The sequence below is a fragment of the Onychostoma macrolepis genome, chromosome 22 (assembly GCF_012432095.1).
Source record: "Onychostoma macrolepis isolate SWU-2019 chromosome 22, ASM1243209v1, whole genome shotgun sequence".
Classification (NCBI taxonomy): Eukaryota; Metazoa; Chordata; class Actinopteri; order Cypriniformes; family Cyprinidae; genus Onychostoma; species Onychostoma macrolepis.
In genome coordinates this window covers 18987928-19001909 of record NC_081176.1, presented here as the reverse complement: position 1 = coordinate 19001909, position 13982 = coordinate 18987928, and the positions used below count along the sequence as shown (strand labels likewise).

General features: G+C 33.8%; 1 protein-coding gene across 3 annotated transcripts in view; it reads right to left on the bottom strand.

The window, feature by feature from the left end:
- rabgap1l (RAB GTPase activating protein 1-like) overlaps nucleotides 1-13982 on the bottom strand; it is a 104157-nt gene that overhangs the window by 82218 nt on the left and 7957 nt on the right. For all 3 annotated transcript variants that reach the window (XR_009268217.1, XM_058759666.1, XM_058759667.1), the window contains exons 5-11: nucleotides 12190-12364; nucleotides 11961-12121; nucleotides 11647-11757; nucleotides 11042-11108; nucleotides 10095-10197; nucleotides 5963-6129; nucleotides 1757-1883 (exon numbers count right to left, since the gene is read on the bottom strand). Coding sequence is in view for 2 of the 3 variants with exons in the window: in XM_058759666.1 (XP_058615649.1) it covers nucleotides 1757-1883; nucleotides 5963-6129; nucleotides 10095-10197; nucleotides 11042-11108; nucleotides 11647-11757; nucleotides 11961-12121; nucleotides 12190-12364 (911 nt within the window). In the remaining variant the exon portion in view is untranslated. The remainder of the gene's footprint in view (nucleotides 1-1756; nucleotides 1884-5962; nucleotides 6130-10094; nucleotides 10198-11041; nucleotides 11109-11646; nucleotides 11758-11960; nucleotides 12122-12189; nucleotides 12365-13982) is intronic.

Sequence of the window (13982 nt, the reverse complement as noted above, 5' to 3'; positions counted from 1 at the left end):
AAAAAGCCTGTTTAAATTAAACTAAAGTTAGAGATAATGTGAGAAATGGTCAAAAAGACCCTGATTTTTGGTGCACAAAAACTTGAGTAACATCAAAAGTGGACTTTAGGGGGGAAAAATATAGCATGCTACAAAAGTGTAGGATATGGTTCCTTTTAGGGGTGCTCCGATTGATCAGGTACCTATCATTATCGGCCAATAATCGCTTTGGGAAGTTTGATCGGCGGTCTCTAAAAAGTCCAATCTCATAAACTGATCTCAAGCTGACTGGCACGACATGCAGTGGCACCATCTCAATCTCTGTCCGGCGCAGGTAAAATAATTTTAAAGATGAAGGTGAGGTACAATTCATATTTATTCATTAAATAACTTCAAGTAATTTGAAACTTTCTGTTAGAATTTCATAAACAGCCTGTGTGAATGCGAGCACTCTCTCTTTCCCTCTCAAAATGCGCAAATGGCTTCAAATCACATCGCGTCTGCACTATAAGCGAGCTGCATGCTGGACAGTTGACACAGGAATTGTCACTTGCACAATAGAGGCAGTGTCGCATCGTTATAGAATGCGAAGGTCATTAATTGATTTTCTTGTTAATTCTTGCCAGTGTTTAACCATTCAGCACTCGCGCACTCTCCTGGAAACTGTATGCTCGAAGCGCACACACATAACGCCAGGTTCACATTATTATACTCTGTTTGCAGTGAGTATGCGGTGCGTATTTTTTCCGCGCTCATGTTAACGGATCAGAGAGTTAATGGATCAGAACACTGCACGTGGTTCGTTTCCGCACAGAGCCTATCTTTGCTGTACTGCATGTGCTGAATTAAAGTGACAGCGCATTGTTTGCAGCAAATATGAACATGGATTGACATAAAAATGTAGTAATTACACTGAAACGCAGTAGACTTTAATTATATGCATTTGTACAGTCAACACATATGGCTTTTTGGCTAGGTTTAAAGGAAAAGAGCACTTTTAGAAAAAAAAGGCAATAATAGATGGTACTCGTGGAGGTATGGAAAGCAAAGTTCTTTATGAACCGCAGGATTGATTATAATAAAGATTTAAATGCAAAATAAAAGACTGTTTCTGCCAGTCAAGTTAATTTAGAATGTTTGTAATAACATAAGAAAAATAGTTTAAATGCTTTGCCATGTGCTTGAGCAGCTTAATATATAAATCTAGAAGTAAATGCAAAAGTAAAAAGCATTGAATAATGTGTTGCTTATATTTATTGCATTTAAACATATCTATAAAGGTTGTATTACTGTTTAAAAAAAAAGAATCAGGCTTGTGCTGTGTGTAAGTTATTGTGCCACAATTGTACGATTGTAAAAACAAAAATGCACTGGATGATCAAACATTTAGGTGAGATAAATGTATATTTTTGAAGAAAGTCTAAAAAAAAAGTGCCCCCCCTCCACCCCTCAAATTAAAAAAAATCCTCTCTCACAAGAGTCACCTAAGAGGGGAATTCCCCCCATTTTCAAAATTGAAATTCAGGCACTGAATAAATGTCTAAAAATCCTGATTGGAGTATCACTATAAATAATTCTACATGATAAAAAGATGGCTTTAAAAAGATCTGTATCGGTATCGGCAGATACTGCTTTCTGTGATTGGCCTCAAAAACCCTGATCGAAGCACCCCTAGTTCCTTTAAAGCAGTTCACCTTAAAAAAAAAAAAAAAAAACTCAAAATGGCAACAAACACAAAACACAGAAAAGCACTCTGATAAACTAGATGGTGACGTACCTTCCTCTGGTTCCTCTTCCTCCGTGGGAGACTGCAGGCGGCCACGTGCTCCTGCTGCACATTCTGTATGTTTCTGCAGGCTGACCACTTCATACATGGCATCTCCCTGACTGCCCTTCCCTGTGCCCTGCAAGCATATAGAGCAAACACACACCGTAAACAAAGCCATAGAGATGCATTACAAATACTGTGCAGATACATCATCAGGGTTACAGTATCCAACAAAAAAAACAGTATTAACTCAAAATGAACTGTACGGACTCTGTCTGTCTATCTATGGAATAATTCACCAAAAGTTATTGTAGAATGCACTGGAGACACTTTTCAATACGATAAAACTAAATAGTGGACAGAAAGACATAAAAGCACTATAAAAATGTGTACAAATATATAAATCATATTTATGTAAATATTACATAGATAAATATTTATATTTTATAAATATAATATGTTATAAAGTCGTGTGAGCACAGATTTAATTCATTAATTGATAAATAATTTCATTTATAAATAATTATTAGTTAATAATAATTAATGAATTATGTAAATATTAAAATATATAAACAAAAATTTGATTTACGTTATGAATGCGTGACAGCTTTGTAAAAATATCTATACAATAAATATTATTTCATTATAGAAATATATCAAATATTATATGAATATTAAACATTAGTATTTCATGAATACTTTAATATTTAATATGAAATATGCATACTATTACATACACATATATATATATATATATATATATATATATATATATATATATATATATATATATATATATATATATATATATATATATATATATATATATAAAATAATATAAAATATAAGAATACAAATATATGCATGTAAATACACACAAATATTTTCAAAATATTTACTGTATGCGTGTACATAGACATAATAAATATACACAGTACACATAAATATATTATGTAAACAAAAACTTATTTTGGATGCGATTAATTGCGACTAATACACACACACACACACTAGAGGCTGACATTTTTTCGAGAATCCCACAGGTCACGGGAATCCTACGAATCACGTGATTGGGACGGGACAAGAAAAAATATCAGCCGGAGTGGGCGGGACCGGAAATAGTAATGATACCCAACTTTATACACAAATATACCTTTTATATAAATAAACTATATATTTTAATTCTGAACTCAATTCTAGTTGCCCTGTCTCTTTAAGCTCTCCTCCTGTTTGATTTGGTGTGGCTGGGTTATGTAAATGATGCAGTCCGTGACGGACAGATTGTTAACGGCTGGTCTATGTGGTAATACACTCAGGCAGGACATCCAAACGCTCACCTATCATTCATTGACATCAAATATGGCTTTTCATCTGAAAGATGTACGTAGTAGCAACAACTTTACATGGCCGCTCAATATGATATTAACCTAGAGAAATGTGCGCTATTGAAGTGTTTGTGTAGAGAGTGGAAGCTGAATAGGACAGGTGCCAGTGTGCTCACTTGCTCTTAAAATCTCCGTAATTTTTGGTCATACAGATAAAAGTAGCCCAATACATCTTTCGAATCTGTAAAGACTCTACGTTTATTTGTGTGCACTCAGAATAACAACGAAACGTTGCGCTTCTGTAAAGTAATTAAAGCAAACAGGATGCGCATTCTGCCATCTAGGTCTCTGTGAACTTGAGCGAGAAACTTCAAAACTCCGTCTATGAAAAATATATCTATAGGGAGTGAAATGTCTACTTTCAAATGAAAATTCAATTAGAAAACGTGTGTTAGCATGGATGATTTACATGAAATTTAATGTGTGCAAGGCACACTGTGCATCGTTTAAGCTGGATTTCAGTTCAATATAATAACAAAAAACTACATTTTGGATTTTTATTCAACTAAGGTGGGCACGCAGTGATCTGTACTGTATTTTTTTTAAAAACAACACAGGAGTGGGAGGGAATGGGAGTCCTTCTTTCGGGGATTGGAACGGGACGGGATTTCCCCTCAATTTTTCCATGGGATTGGGACGGGAAGAGATTTGTTTTGTGGGAGTGGGAGGAGAGAGGTTTGAAAATCCACACTCTTGTCACCCTCTAACACACACACATATACACATATATATAATATTCTATTAATATTTCATGTGTTATATAAATTAATTTATACAAAACGTGAATTAATAAACATCGTGTAAATTTAAATGCATTACTATACATACAATTATTCAATATTTATATTTTATGAGTAATGTGTCATTTGTAAAAACAGAAAAATAAGTTAATGAATATTATATAGACATAATAAATATTACATTAATATAATTATAGAAATTATTTAAATATTACATAAATATTATATATATGACAGATGTATACACAACAAATATTACATAAATATATTTTTCTTTTATTAATGTATGAATGTATTATAGATATTAATTCATTAACTTATACAAATAAATGTATTAAATATATATTACGTACAAAATATTTATATGCATCACTGTAAATATCACTACAAATATAAATAATTATGTAGAGAACAACAATTATGTAAATAAAGAAATGTAATAAAGGTCATATTGGGCAAAAACACAAGGGTGAATAAATAACAGAATTTTCATGTTTTGATGAACTGCTCAAAGTCTGCATTCTCGAGCAAAGCACTCAAAGTTAGCTTCACCTTCGCCACCGCTTCAGGGGAAATGACAAATACATAATTACACGCACGGGAGGAAATGAAAACAAGTGATGATAGAAAAAGAGCCCTTTGATGCGGTTGGCAGAGATCACACCTGTACCACTGTGCTTCCAGTAACTCTTACAAACATTCCTATTGAAGCCGCTTCCCTCGTGCCATGTGGCTCTTATGTAAACCGCCGTTTCCATTTTTAATTGCAAAGTGGAACTGTACTACAGGCGAAGAATGATGTTTACAGCCAGAATAATTACACGCTAATTCCTCGCACCTAATGAGCAGCGTAAACAAATACGAAATAATAAAATAACGTGGAGAATGGGCTGGGTCTATCACTAACGCCATAATATTATCTTTTAATTAGCTTTTAACTACAGCCCAGGCATTCTTTCTCTGTGCGATAAGATAACTACGGAGGCAATCAGGCAGAGATGCAGGCAGCAAGCTCTAATTACTTGAGCATGATAATGAGCGCCGGGCCTCTTATTAAGCTACGAATTATACAAAGCCTCCATTTGCCGCTTCACAGCTTCCAAGAGTTACTGCTCCTATTCACCCTTCACAAAAGCTCACTTCCTTCCTCAAGGTTTGTTCTCCAATCTGTGCAGCCGCTACATCGCAGCCTATAACTGTTCATTAGAAGTTCACAGGCTTTGCAAGAAATGGGTGAATCTCTAGCCTGTCAAAAATGTTTCCAGGTCATATTAAAAATAAGAAATTCGATTTTGCATGCCTAATGATTTTTGAATTTTGGCACCGTCACACTACTTTCATGACAACTAAAGGTGATAGTAATAAATGAAATGAATTATATAATGAAATAAAAGGTGTATCATTTTTTAACTACTTTCTTTGAACCCAGTGACTTAATATATTTCTTATTCTTATTTATTTCATTATAATTAATTAAATAACTTAGTGAGATAAATGCATTATTTTTTCAAATAAATTCTTAACCCTCGATTCAGCTTTTAAGATAAATTCATCTGTTTTATTTGATATTATATTATAATAATATATTATAATATTTTTATTAATAAATTGTATTAACACAGGCTTCATCTGAGGTGTATATTTGTGTGTGTATATAAACACACACACACACACACGTTTATATATACATACATCGTGGCACTCTTCAAAATGGCGGAAGACAGTAACTCGGGGAGAAGAATAGTTGAATAAAACACATTATTTTTGTTTTCTTTGCGCACAAAAAGTATTCTCGTAGCTTCGCAAAATTGAAGTCGAGCCACTGATGTCACATGGACTGTTTTACCGATGTCCTTGCTACGTTTTTTGAGTCTGGGAACATTTCAGTTGCGTCGCTGCCTATGCAGGGTCAGAGAGCTCTCGGATTTCATAAAAAATCTTAATTTGTGTTCTAAAGATGAACGAAGGTCTTACGGGTTTGGAACGACATGAGAGTGAGTAATTAATGACAGAATTTTCATGTTTGGGTGAACTAACACTTTAAAAGATCTTTAATTATTTAGTGAAAAAAATTATTATTTTTTATGTACCTGTTTGAGCTTGAGGTAAAACGTTTCAGAGAAGGCCTTCCTGCTGAAATACCAGAACCTCTCATTAGCCGGATAGACCCGCACTAGCGCCTCCATGAGGAACCGAACAGGTTCTACAACCTCAGTCACCACCAGGTCCACTGCCACCGTCATGTATACCTGCTTGTCTGGAGAAGAAAAAATAAATAAATAAAAATAAAATTCACAGTTAAAGACAAAACTGACATCCTGCTTCGATGTGTGGGAAAAATATCAACCAGTAACAACACAAACCCATTTTTCACGATCCAATCAAATTCAAACCAAGCCTCGCCCACATTATTTCCCACTGCATGCTCTTTTTACACACGTCAAATGCAACGGTTTAAAAAATTCATGCATGTTTCATGACGTTTACACTGAAACTAAGAGTCGAATCAGCTTAGATTATCTCCTGTCAACTGTGGTAAAATATAGCATTCTGGGAACTGATCTCATGATATTTTCTCTCAGGTGAGCCCTATAATCATTTAAAAAAGCAGACTGCTGAGAGAAACAAAGATGGCAACAGTTACAGATTTATGAGGGAATCGCTGAAAATAGATTCCAATTATGATAGAGTCAGGTCAGAAAAGATGGCGGTGAGAAAGATGGGGAGGTAAATAATAGAAGATCTGTGGTGGTCCCGACTGAGACTTACAAACAGACACAAAACCATGCCGAGGTCTGTGAACGGTTTTACTGTGAGTGTAATAAAGTGTAGACTTGAAATGAAAAACTCAGGTTGCTGAATAAAACGCTATTTAAACTGAGGAGGTAATCTGAATCTACCAGAGTGGAATTAAATTTCAAAGTAAACTCCATATAATTTCTCAAGTGAACATTAAAGCTGCAGTTACGAGACGCACTGCTTCCAGTTTGGCCTCATACCAAATCAACAATACATACACTATGATTAGGATTACTGGTACTTTAGTATTTTGAGTCATTAAATAAAGAGGTCATTAGTGCTTCCTGTTCCAATCTGGACCACTTAGACTTCCTTTTTTTTTTTAATCAGTGTTTTCTTGTCATCAGTTTTACAGAGAGCCTTGTCAATGAAATATTAAGTGACATTTGATTTTTTAATAATTATAAAGTGTATTTATTTATTTACTATAATAACATTTTTATATTACATTAAATACAAATACATACAAATTCTGTCCATTGTATTGCAGTATTCAAACAGTAAATGCCGTTTTGGCGCTGTTTAATGTGGAGTGACAGATCTCTGTAGCGCCTCAGTTCAACAGACTCCGCAGCACGTAGCGCACGTGCAGAGGCGAACCAAGATGAAGTGGGGGCCCCAGGCAAAATTAATAGATGAGGCCCTTCTAAAAGATTATTTTGTTAATATATCTTTGTTACCTAGATATATATTTATACAACATACAAAAAGTAGTCAAAACACATAATATAACATAAATAGTTTATTTTTTAACCCCTTAACTGTTACTCACAGTTTTGAACACAGACATGATAGTGCACTATCCAAACTTATTTTTTTATAATTCATGAATGAAAACATTTTCCAATGTGATTTTGATGTACCATTTCCATGGCAATGCAATGTCTGATTTTAAAATGGGTTTCAAAGGATGAATTTTGAGATTTTAAGTTTTCAACTGATATATAATTTCTTATGATTTCTAAAGCGTGATAGAGAAAAAGGCAAAAAAGAAGACTTTCTGTGACAAAGGTCAGAACTCCTGTTATGATGTAGATTTTTCAGGTGCACTCTTGTCATAAATTAATCTATTACTTTTCCTACATAATTTTTTTACAAATAATGTGGTAAAATACCTATTTAGGAGTCTTAGACCTTTCCAACGATATATAGTTTGTCATGATTAGATTAGGATTTAATTGTAAAATAGTGAAGTAAACGTAGGCGTCCCACAGGGTGGACGGTGACAGTTAAGAGGTTAAAACAAAGTGCTTATTCTTTAACAAAATTTTAAATCAGGAACTTAAGGTGAGAGGAACTTAAGTAATGCTCCTGCATGCAGAAGTATATGATGATTAGCATTTTAATTTAATCTTTTAATTTAATTTAAAGTTTATTAACTATTAGTTCATTGTTAGTTGACAACTAATTATGTTAACTCGACTAATTTACTGTAGAAGAGCTAAATAAATAATGTCAACTAAGTAAATATAATGATATTTATTTATATTGATTCATGAGCTCCCTACTGGCAGCAAGACACAGTACCGAAACTTGCCAAGTGTTGATGTGCGCATCTTTCCCGGTACCACCTATTCTATTGCAGCCTATATTAATACCTGCTAAATGCTATATAATACATGCTGCTGCTAAGTGCAACCCTAGCTAACCTGTTTCCCAGTAACCCTATTAGTAATTGGACTAGTAATTCATCTAGCAAATAATTAAACGAAAATAAGATGGAATTAACAACAAAAACACGTGTTTGTCATATAATTATCATTAAGTCAATCTTATCTCCATTACTTACTTACCGCTGTCATGTTTCCTCTTTTCCTCCTCTTCTTGCTTTTTTTCCGCTTTTGGCTGCCAGATGGATAAGTCTTTTTCATTTTTAAAATAGCCTAGTAAATGCATGAGTAAGTGCTGTGCCAGTTTGAAAACGGCAGCCGACGCATCACGAGGAAAAAGCAAGCACATCCAGCGTAACGCGAGAGGGAGCCCCCTAGGTGGGATGCAGATATATTGCTCCATGTTACATGTATATTATTAATAATGACATTTCCGATTGTTCAAATGGTCAGCTGTCGGGGGCTCCCTCAAAATGCGGGGCCCCAGGCAATTGCCTGCCCTATTGCTACGCCTCTGCGCACGTGAACCGATCATCTCCTCCACATTAATACCAGTTTGAGCATAAAATAACCATGACTAAACATCCGAAGGTAAGTTAAAAGAAAGAGTACAACTTTACAATCTGTATCCTGTCTCAAGTAATCGCTCAATCAGTGTTTCAGCCGCCCAAAGACGTCAATATAATAGATTGTAAACAATGTCACGTAACGTCACATTTACCTCAGAAAAAAAAACATATTCGGTGACCATAAACTCATTAGTCAGACAAAAAATAAACTCTAGAGAGGGGCATTTTGCTAAATATATGCACCATATAACATATTCATTATAAATTTGACTGATCTTCAATGTTTAATTTATGTTTGAATAAATCCAAGTTATGACAGCCACCATCATGTTTATATAAAAAATTTAAAAAAATGAATTGAAGTAGAAATATTATGTAATTGTAACTTTATTATTTTAAAAACTTCATTAAGTGTAATTTTAACAAATCAGTCAATTTTAACGTTCAATATTATAGTAATGTAGTACCAGCTGACTCTCATGTGTATTTTACAGCATTAGTTGAGAGATTTTTTTCCCTTGAAAATTTGTCATGTACTGTACCTGATATATATCCAAAATAATCGATATTGAATCAAATCGAATTGAATTGGTAATCGAATTGAAAGCTTGTGAATGAGAATTGAATTGTGAAATTTGTCTCAAAACCCAGCCCTATATATACATATATATACACACATATATACATATATATACACACATATATATATATATATATATATATATATACACACCTCAAATTATACAAAAAATATGTAAAATTAAAGATTAGAATTTGTCAATAAAAAGTTTTATTTATATATGGCATTAATAACAATTTATTAATTAAACACACATACATACATATGCTATGCATGCTACAACAACATTTCATTCATTTAAACTTAAAATTCATATTTTTAAATGAATTTTAGTTTTATATTACCAATATATTGGCATTAACGATCCATTAAAAAAAAAAACCTTATTAGTCAAGTTCTAGTTCAGGCCAAATTGAGATGAAAAGGAATTAAAAATGCACTGCTGTCAGTAAACGATGTGACACATTTTGACCAGAAAAGCCGTTGTAATAGATACTCAACATGGCTGAAGCAGTGAAAACTGAAAGGCTTGCAAGTAATGTGAGGAAAAAAATAGATGGCAAAAAAAAAGTTTCTGTAAAAACCTGTAAACTTGGTCACAGCATGATGTGCAATGAAAGCACTAGAGACACTTGATAACCAAGGATTGTGTATTAGCTCTTACCTTTCGGCGTGTCCTCGTTCAGTGGCTGGAAAGCCGGAATGTTTGGATTCCAGGTGCCAGTGATCACATACGCCTTCCCATCAGCATTTTTGCCCATAGACTCCTTCAAACACAACCACAAAATAAGTTTTTTTCAACACTTATATAATGACTAGGGTTACTGGATAAAATATGGAGTTTCATTAAATATGTTACATTTAACGTATCAAATAACCTGACATGCGTTTTATTCATTTGGGAGTGATTTCTAAAGAGTAGTTGGAGGAAATTATGGAGAAAGAGCCTTTTAATGGATAATTAGATATCTATAAATCAAACTCATATGGGACTTTTATTAAAAGCAAAGTCATTTGCAGTCTTCGCATGGCAGAATCTCATTAAACATCATGAAAACCACCTGCTACAGCATTAATAAGACATCTTTATTTAACTGTGGTTTGTTTCTTTAGAAGAGGAAATGAATGCATCCAAACAAAATGCAGTATATTTTTGCAGAACATTGCAGCAAATTTGAAGTTAACTGCATTAACACATATAATAAAAAAAACTGGGCAAAACATCAAATGGCGACATTCGTCTAAACTGTCCAGATGGCAACATGGAGAAAAGTACGACACTAAACCTTGAATGACGTTTGATTCAACAATCCCCATGAACCCAATTACGCTTCACTGAACTGCTAATTGTTTTTGGTCTTGATGTGCAAACCGCCATAACTTAATTTGCTCAAGGGCCAACGTTAAATGACGTTTTTAATGAATAATATAAAAGCCTATATTTCCATTAAGTGTTTCTAAAACTGGCAACAGGGTGGTAATTAAAATGAGACAGGATATAGGAAATTAACACATAATATTGAGCTTGAGGTACAGCTATAACAGTTATACCACTAGTAGTCACATTTTGAGAATGCTGGGAAAAACTCAGGGGGCAGAAATGTGTCTCACCATATCAAGGAGGTGCATGTCGTTGTTTCGAACTTTCTGACCAGGACTAAGCAGCATCCCAAAGCACCTGGAAGATATATGGTTTAGATGGTGAGGATGAGGCATTAAATACAAGTGACTGCTAATTACATAATATTTTCAGAGAGTAATTTGGAGCTTCTGTAAGAGAAGACTGAAGGTTAAGAGCATGGCAACATTTGTGAAGGGTTTATTTGCATAGCGTGTCTCACAAAGTGTTTGCGCTGTGACTAGAGCGGCATCAAGTGGTTGCACAAGGAATCACACACATATATACATATATATATATATATTTTTTTTAAACGGATATAGTTCATGTAAAAAAATATATATTTTTACTACCAATAGCAAGCAGCCAATCGTGGTTCATGGCGGTGACATGAACAAAAGCCTATTGTTAAACCATTTAAAAGAAAAAGAAAAAAAGAGAGAGCTCTTACATGTTCCACACCTTTCACTTTCACTATTTTATGGCGTGTTTAAAGGCAAAGCCATGCCAGTCATTAAAAGGCAAAATATGGTTCCATAAAATGGCATAATACCTGAATTTCTAACAAGCTCTCTGCCGACCACATCCCAGAACCCACCTTTCCATTACCAGCTCCTTATTGTTCATCTGCTGGACGGTGACCACCAACTTTTTCTGTACACCCTGCCGCAGCTTGAAGAAATATTTATCCCTATCTTTGGGAACCGGACTACAAGAAGAGAGAGAGGGTGAAAAAAAAAGTAAGAAAGACACAATTGCACTTATTGATATTCTGGTTGCCCACAATAGAAACCAAATGAAGCAACAGTTCACCTCACTCAGTGAATAGCAACAGTAAAAACTAACACCTCTCTCAAAGAGTGAGAGGAGGAAGCAGAACTGAAGTTTCTTCAGAAGTGAGTAATGACAGACCTGAAGTTTCCTTTGCCATCATCTTCTTTCACTTCTAGAGAAACGGTGAAGGTGAAGACATCGCTATCGGGGGAAAGTGGCAACGGCGAGTCTCGCATGTCTGTGGCAGCTTTTGATGAACGCTTGAAGGCCGTTGAGAAGCTATAGAGGATGCGACTAACCTAAATAAAGAAAGGAGGTTGAGCTTTGAGGTTTACTCGATGAACACTTATGAACAAATAAAACTCACAGCCTCTTTGATATGGCAGGAGAAGACGTGGATTTGAAAATCATCCGCGCTGCGGTAGCTCTCGGTAAAGGAAAAGCAGTCGCTCTCAACAGATCCCTCGCATCCTCGGGCACAAAACAACACCTTGTAGATGGGAAAAGATGCAATTTCTGTTCCAGTGGCCTGGTCGACAATCCTAGAGCGATTAAAAACATAAAAATAGAAATAGAACTAAATCTAAAGCAGTCTCTTTTACATAATCTGACATAATTTATAATATACATCAACAAGAGTCCCAACTGATTGCTATGAAAAACAGCAAAAAAAATAAATAAATAAAAAAAGCAAACCGATTTTGAAGGCAACAAAATTGGTCAAATTCTAAAAGTGCAATCATAATGTGAAGTGCTAATTAAGATGATTACATGTAAAATTAAGTACTCAAGATATTTTAGATGTAGTACTTTAACGAATAATTTGTAAGGTGCAGAAACGTCGTTTGGTGTTGCCAGAATTAAGCTAAATGACAGTGGCACATGTCATGTGCATCAAAGTTCACTTAGCTAACTTTAGACATGGTTTGAGGTTTACGGAGGAGAAACAGCGAGATGTTAAACCTGAGGTTATGCCACAGTTCCTGAGAAAGAAAAAAAACCACAGGGTGTGAAAACAGAAGTGCAACATCACATTTACGAACCTGAAAGCAGGAGCTAAAAGCAGCTCGGGTGACAGCTGTGTTAGCTCTTGACAGACAAACACACACCGTGAAGATCACAAGAACTCAGAAACTACAGAGAAGTCACGTTTATACTGCCAATGTTGAACGCGGTTTGTCTCAGAACAGGAAAGCTAAATGTGCTCAGTCTTAAAGCTTTTATGAAGCCGCAGGAGTAACACGTGGAAATAAATACACTGTGACTGGTTGTGAGGTGTAGGTGAAGTCTGAGAACCCTCTGAAAATCTGGGATTCAAGAATTAACATTAAATCTGAAAAATAAAAATAAAGGTTCAGGAATATCAGTTGCTTTGGAAAGGAATATTATTACATTAGAAAAATGCTAAATGAATATGGAATAAATTAAATTCATAAAGTAAATCTGTAAAAAAAAAAAAAAAAACAATACATCAAGATATATATGTAATAGGAAAAATGTATTAAATTAGAAAAATGCAAATGACAAGCATTTCACTACTCCAGGATTTATTTAAATCTGGAATTAAACAAAGTTTGTAATGGGCAAAAATAGTGGAATTAGAAAAATAAGAGACACTAAATAAATAATATATTTTAATAGAAAAATTGAATTAATAAATTAAACCCAGAAACAGCTTAAAGGACATAAAAACGATTCAAGATATAAAATGTATTACTAAAAAGGTAATTTAAACCTACAAATCAACATAAATTTTTAGAAGACCCTTAAAAATAATATAATATAATACAAAAATCAAAAGTTTGTGAACATAGTTTTAGAATACAATTTGTAATACAAACACATTACATTTAAAAAAAGCTAAATAAGTCTGAAATAAATAAACAAAGAACATTTTAAGATAAACTTAATTTTATATAATAAAAAATATTTTCATATTTTTCATTTTAAAAAAAAGTACCAAATCTAAAAAAAAAAAAAAAAAAAAAAAAAAAAGCTAAATACAAGCGCTCTCACTAATCTGGAATTCAAAACTAATTTAAAATTGAAATTAAACTAATTGTTAAAAATAATTTGCAATGAAAAAAATTATACACACACTGTTGTTCAAAAGTTTGGGATCAGTAACATTTTTAATGTTTTTTAAATGTCTCTTATATT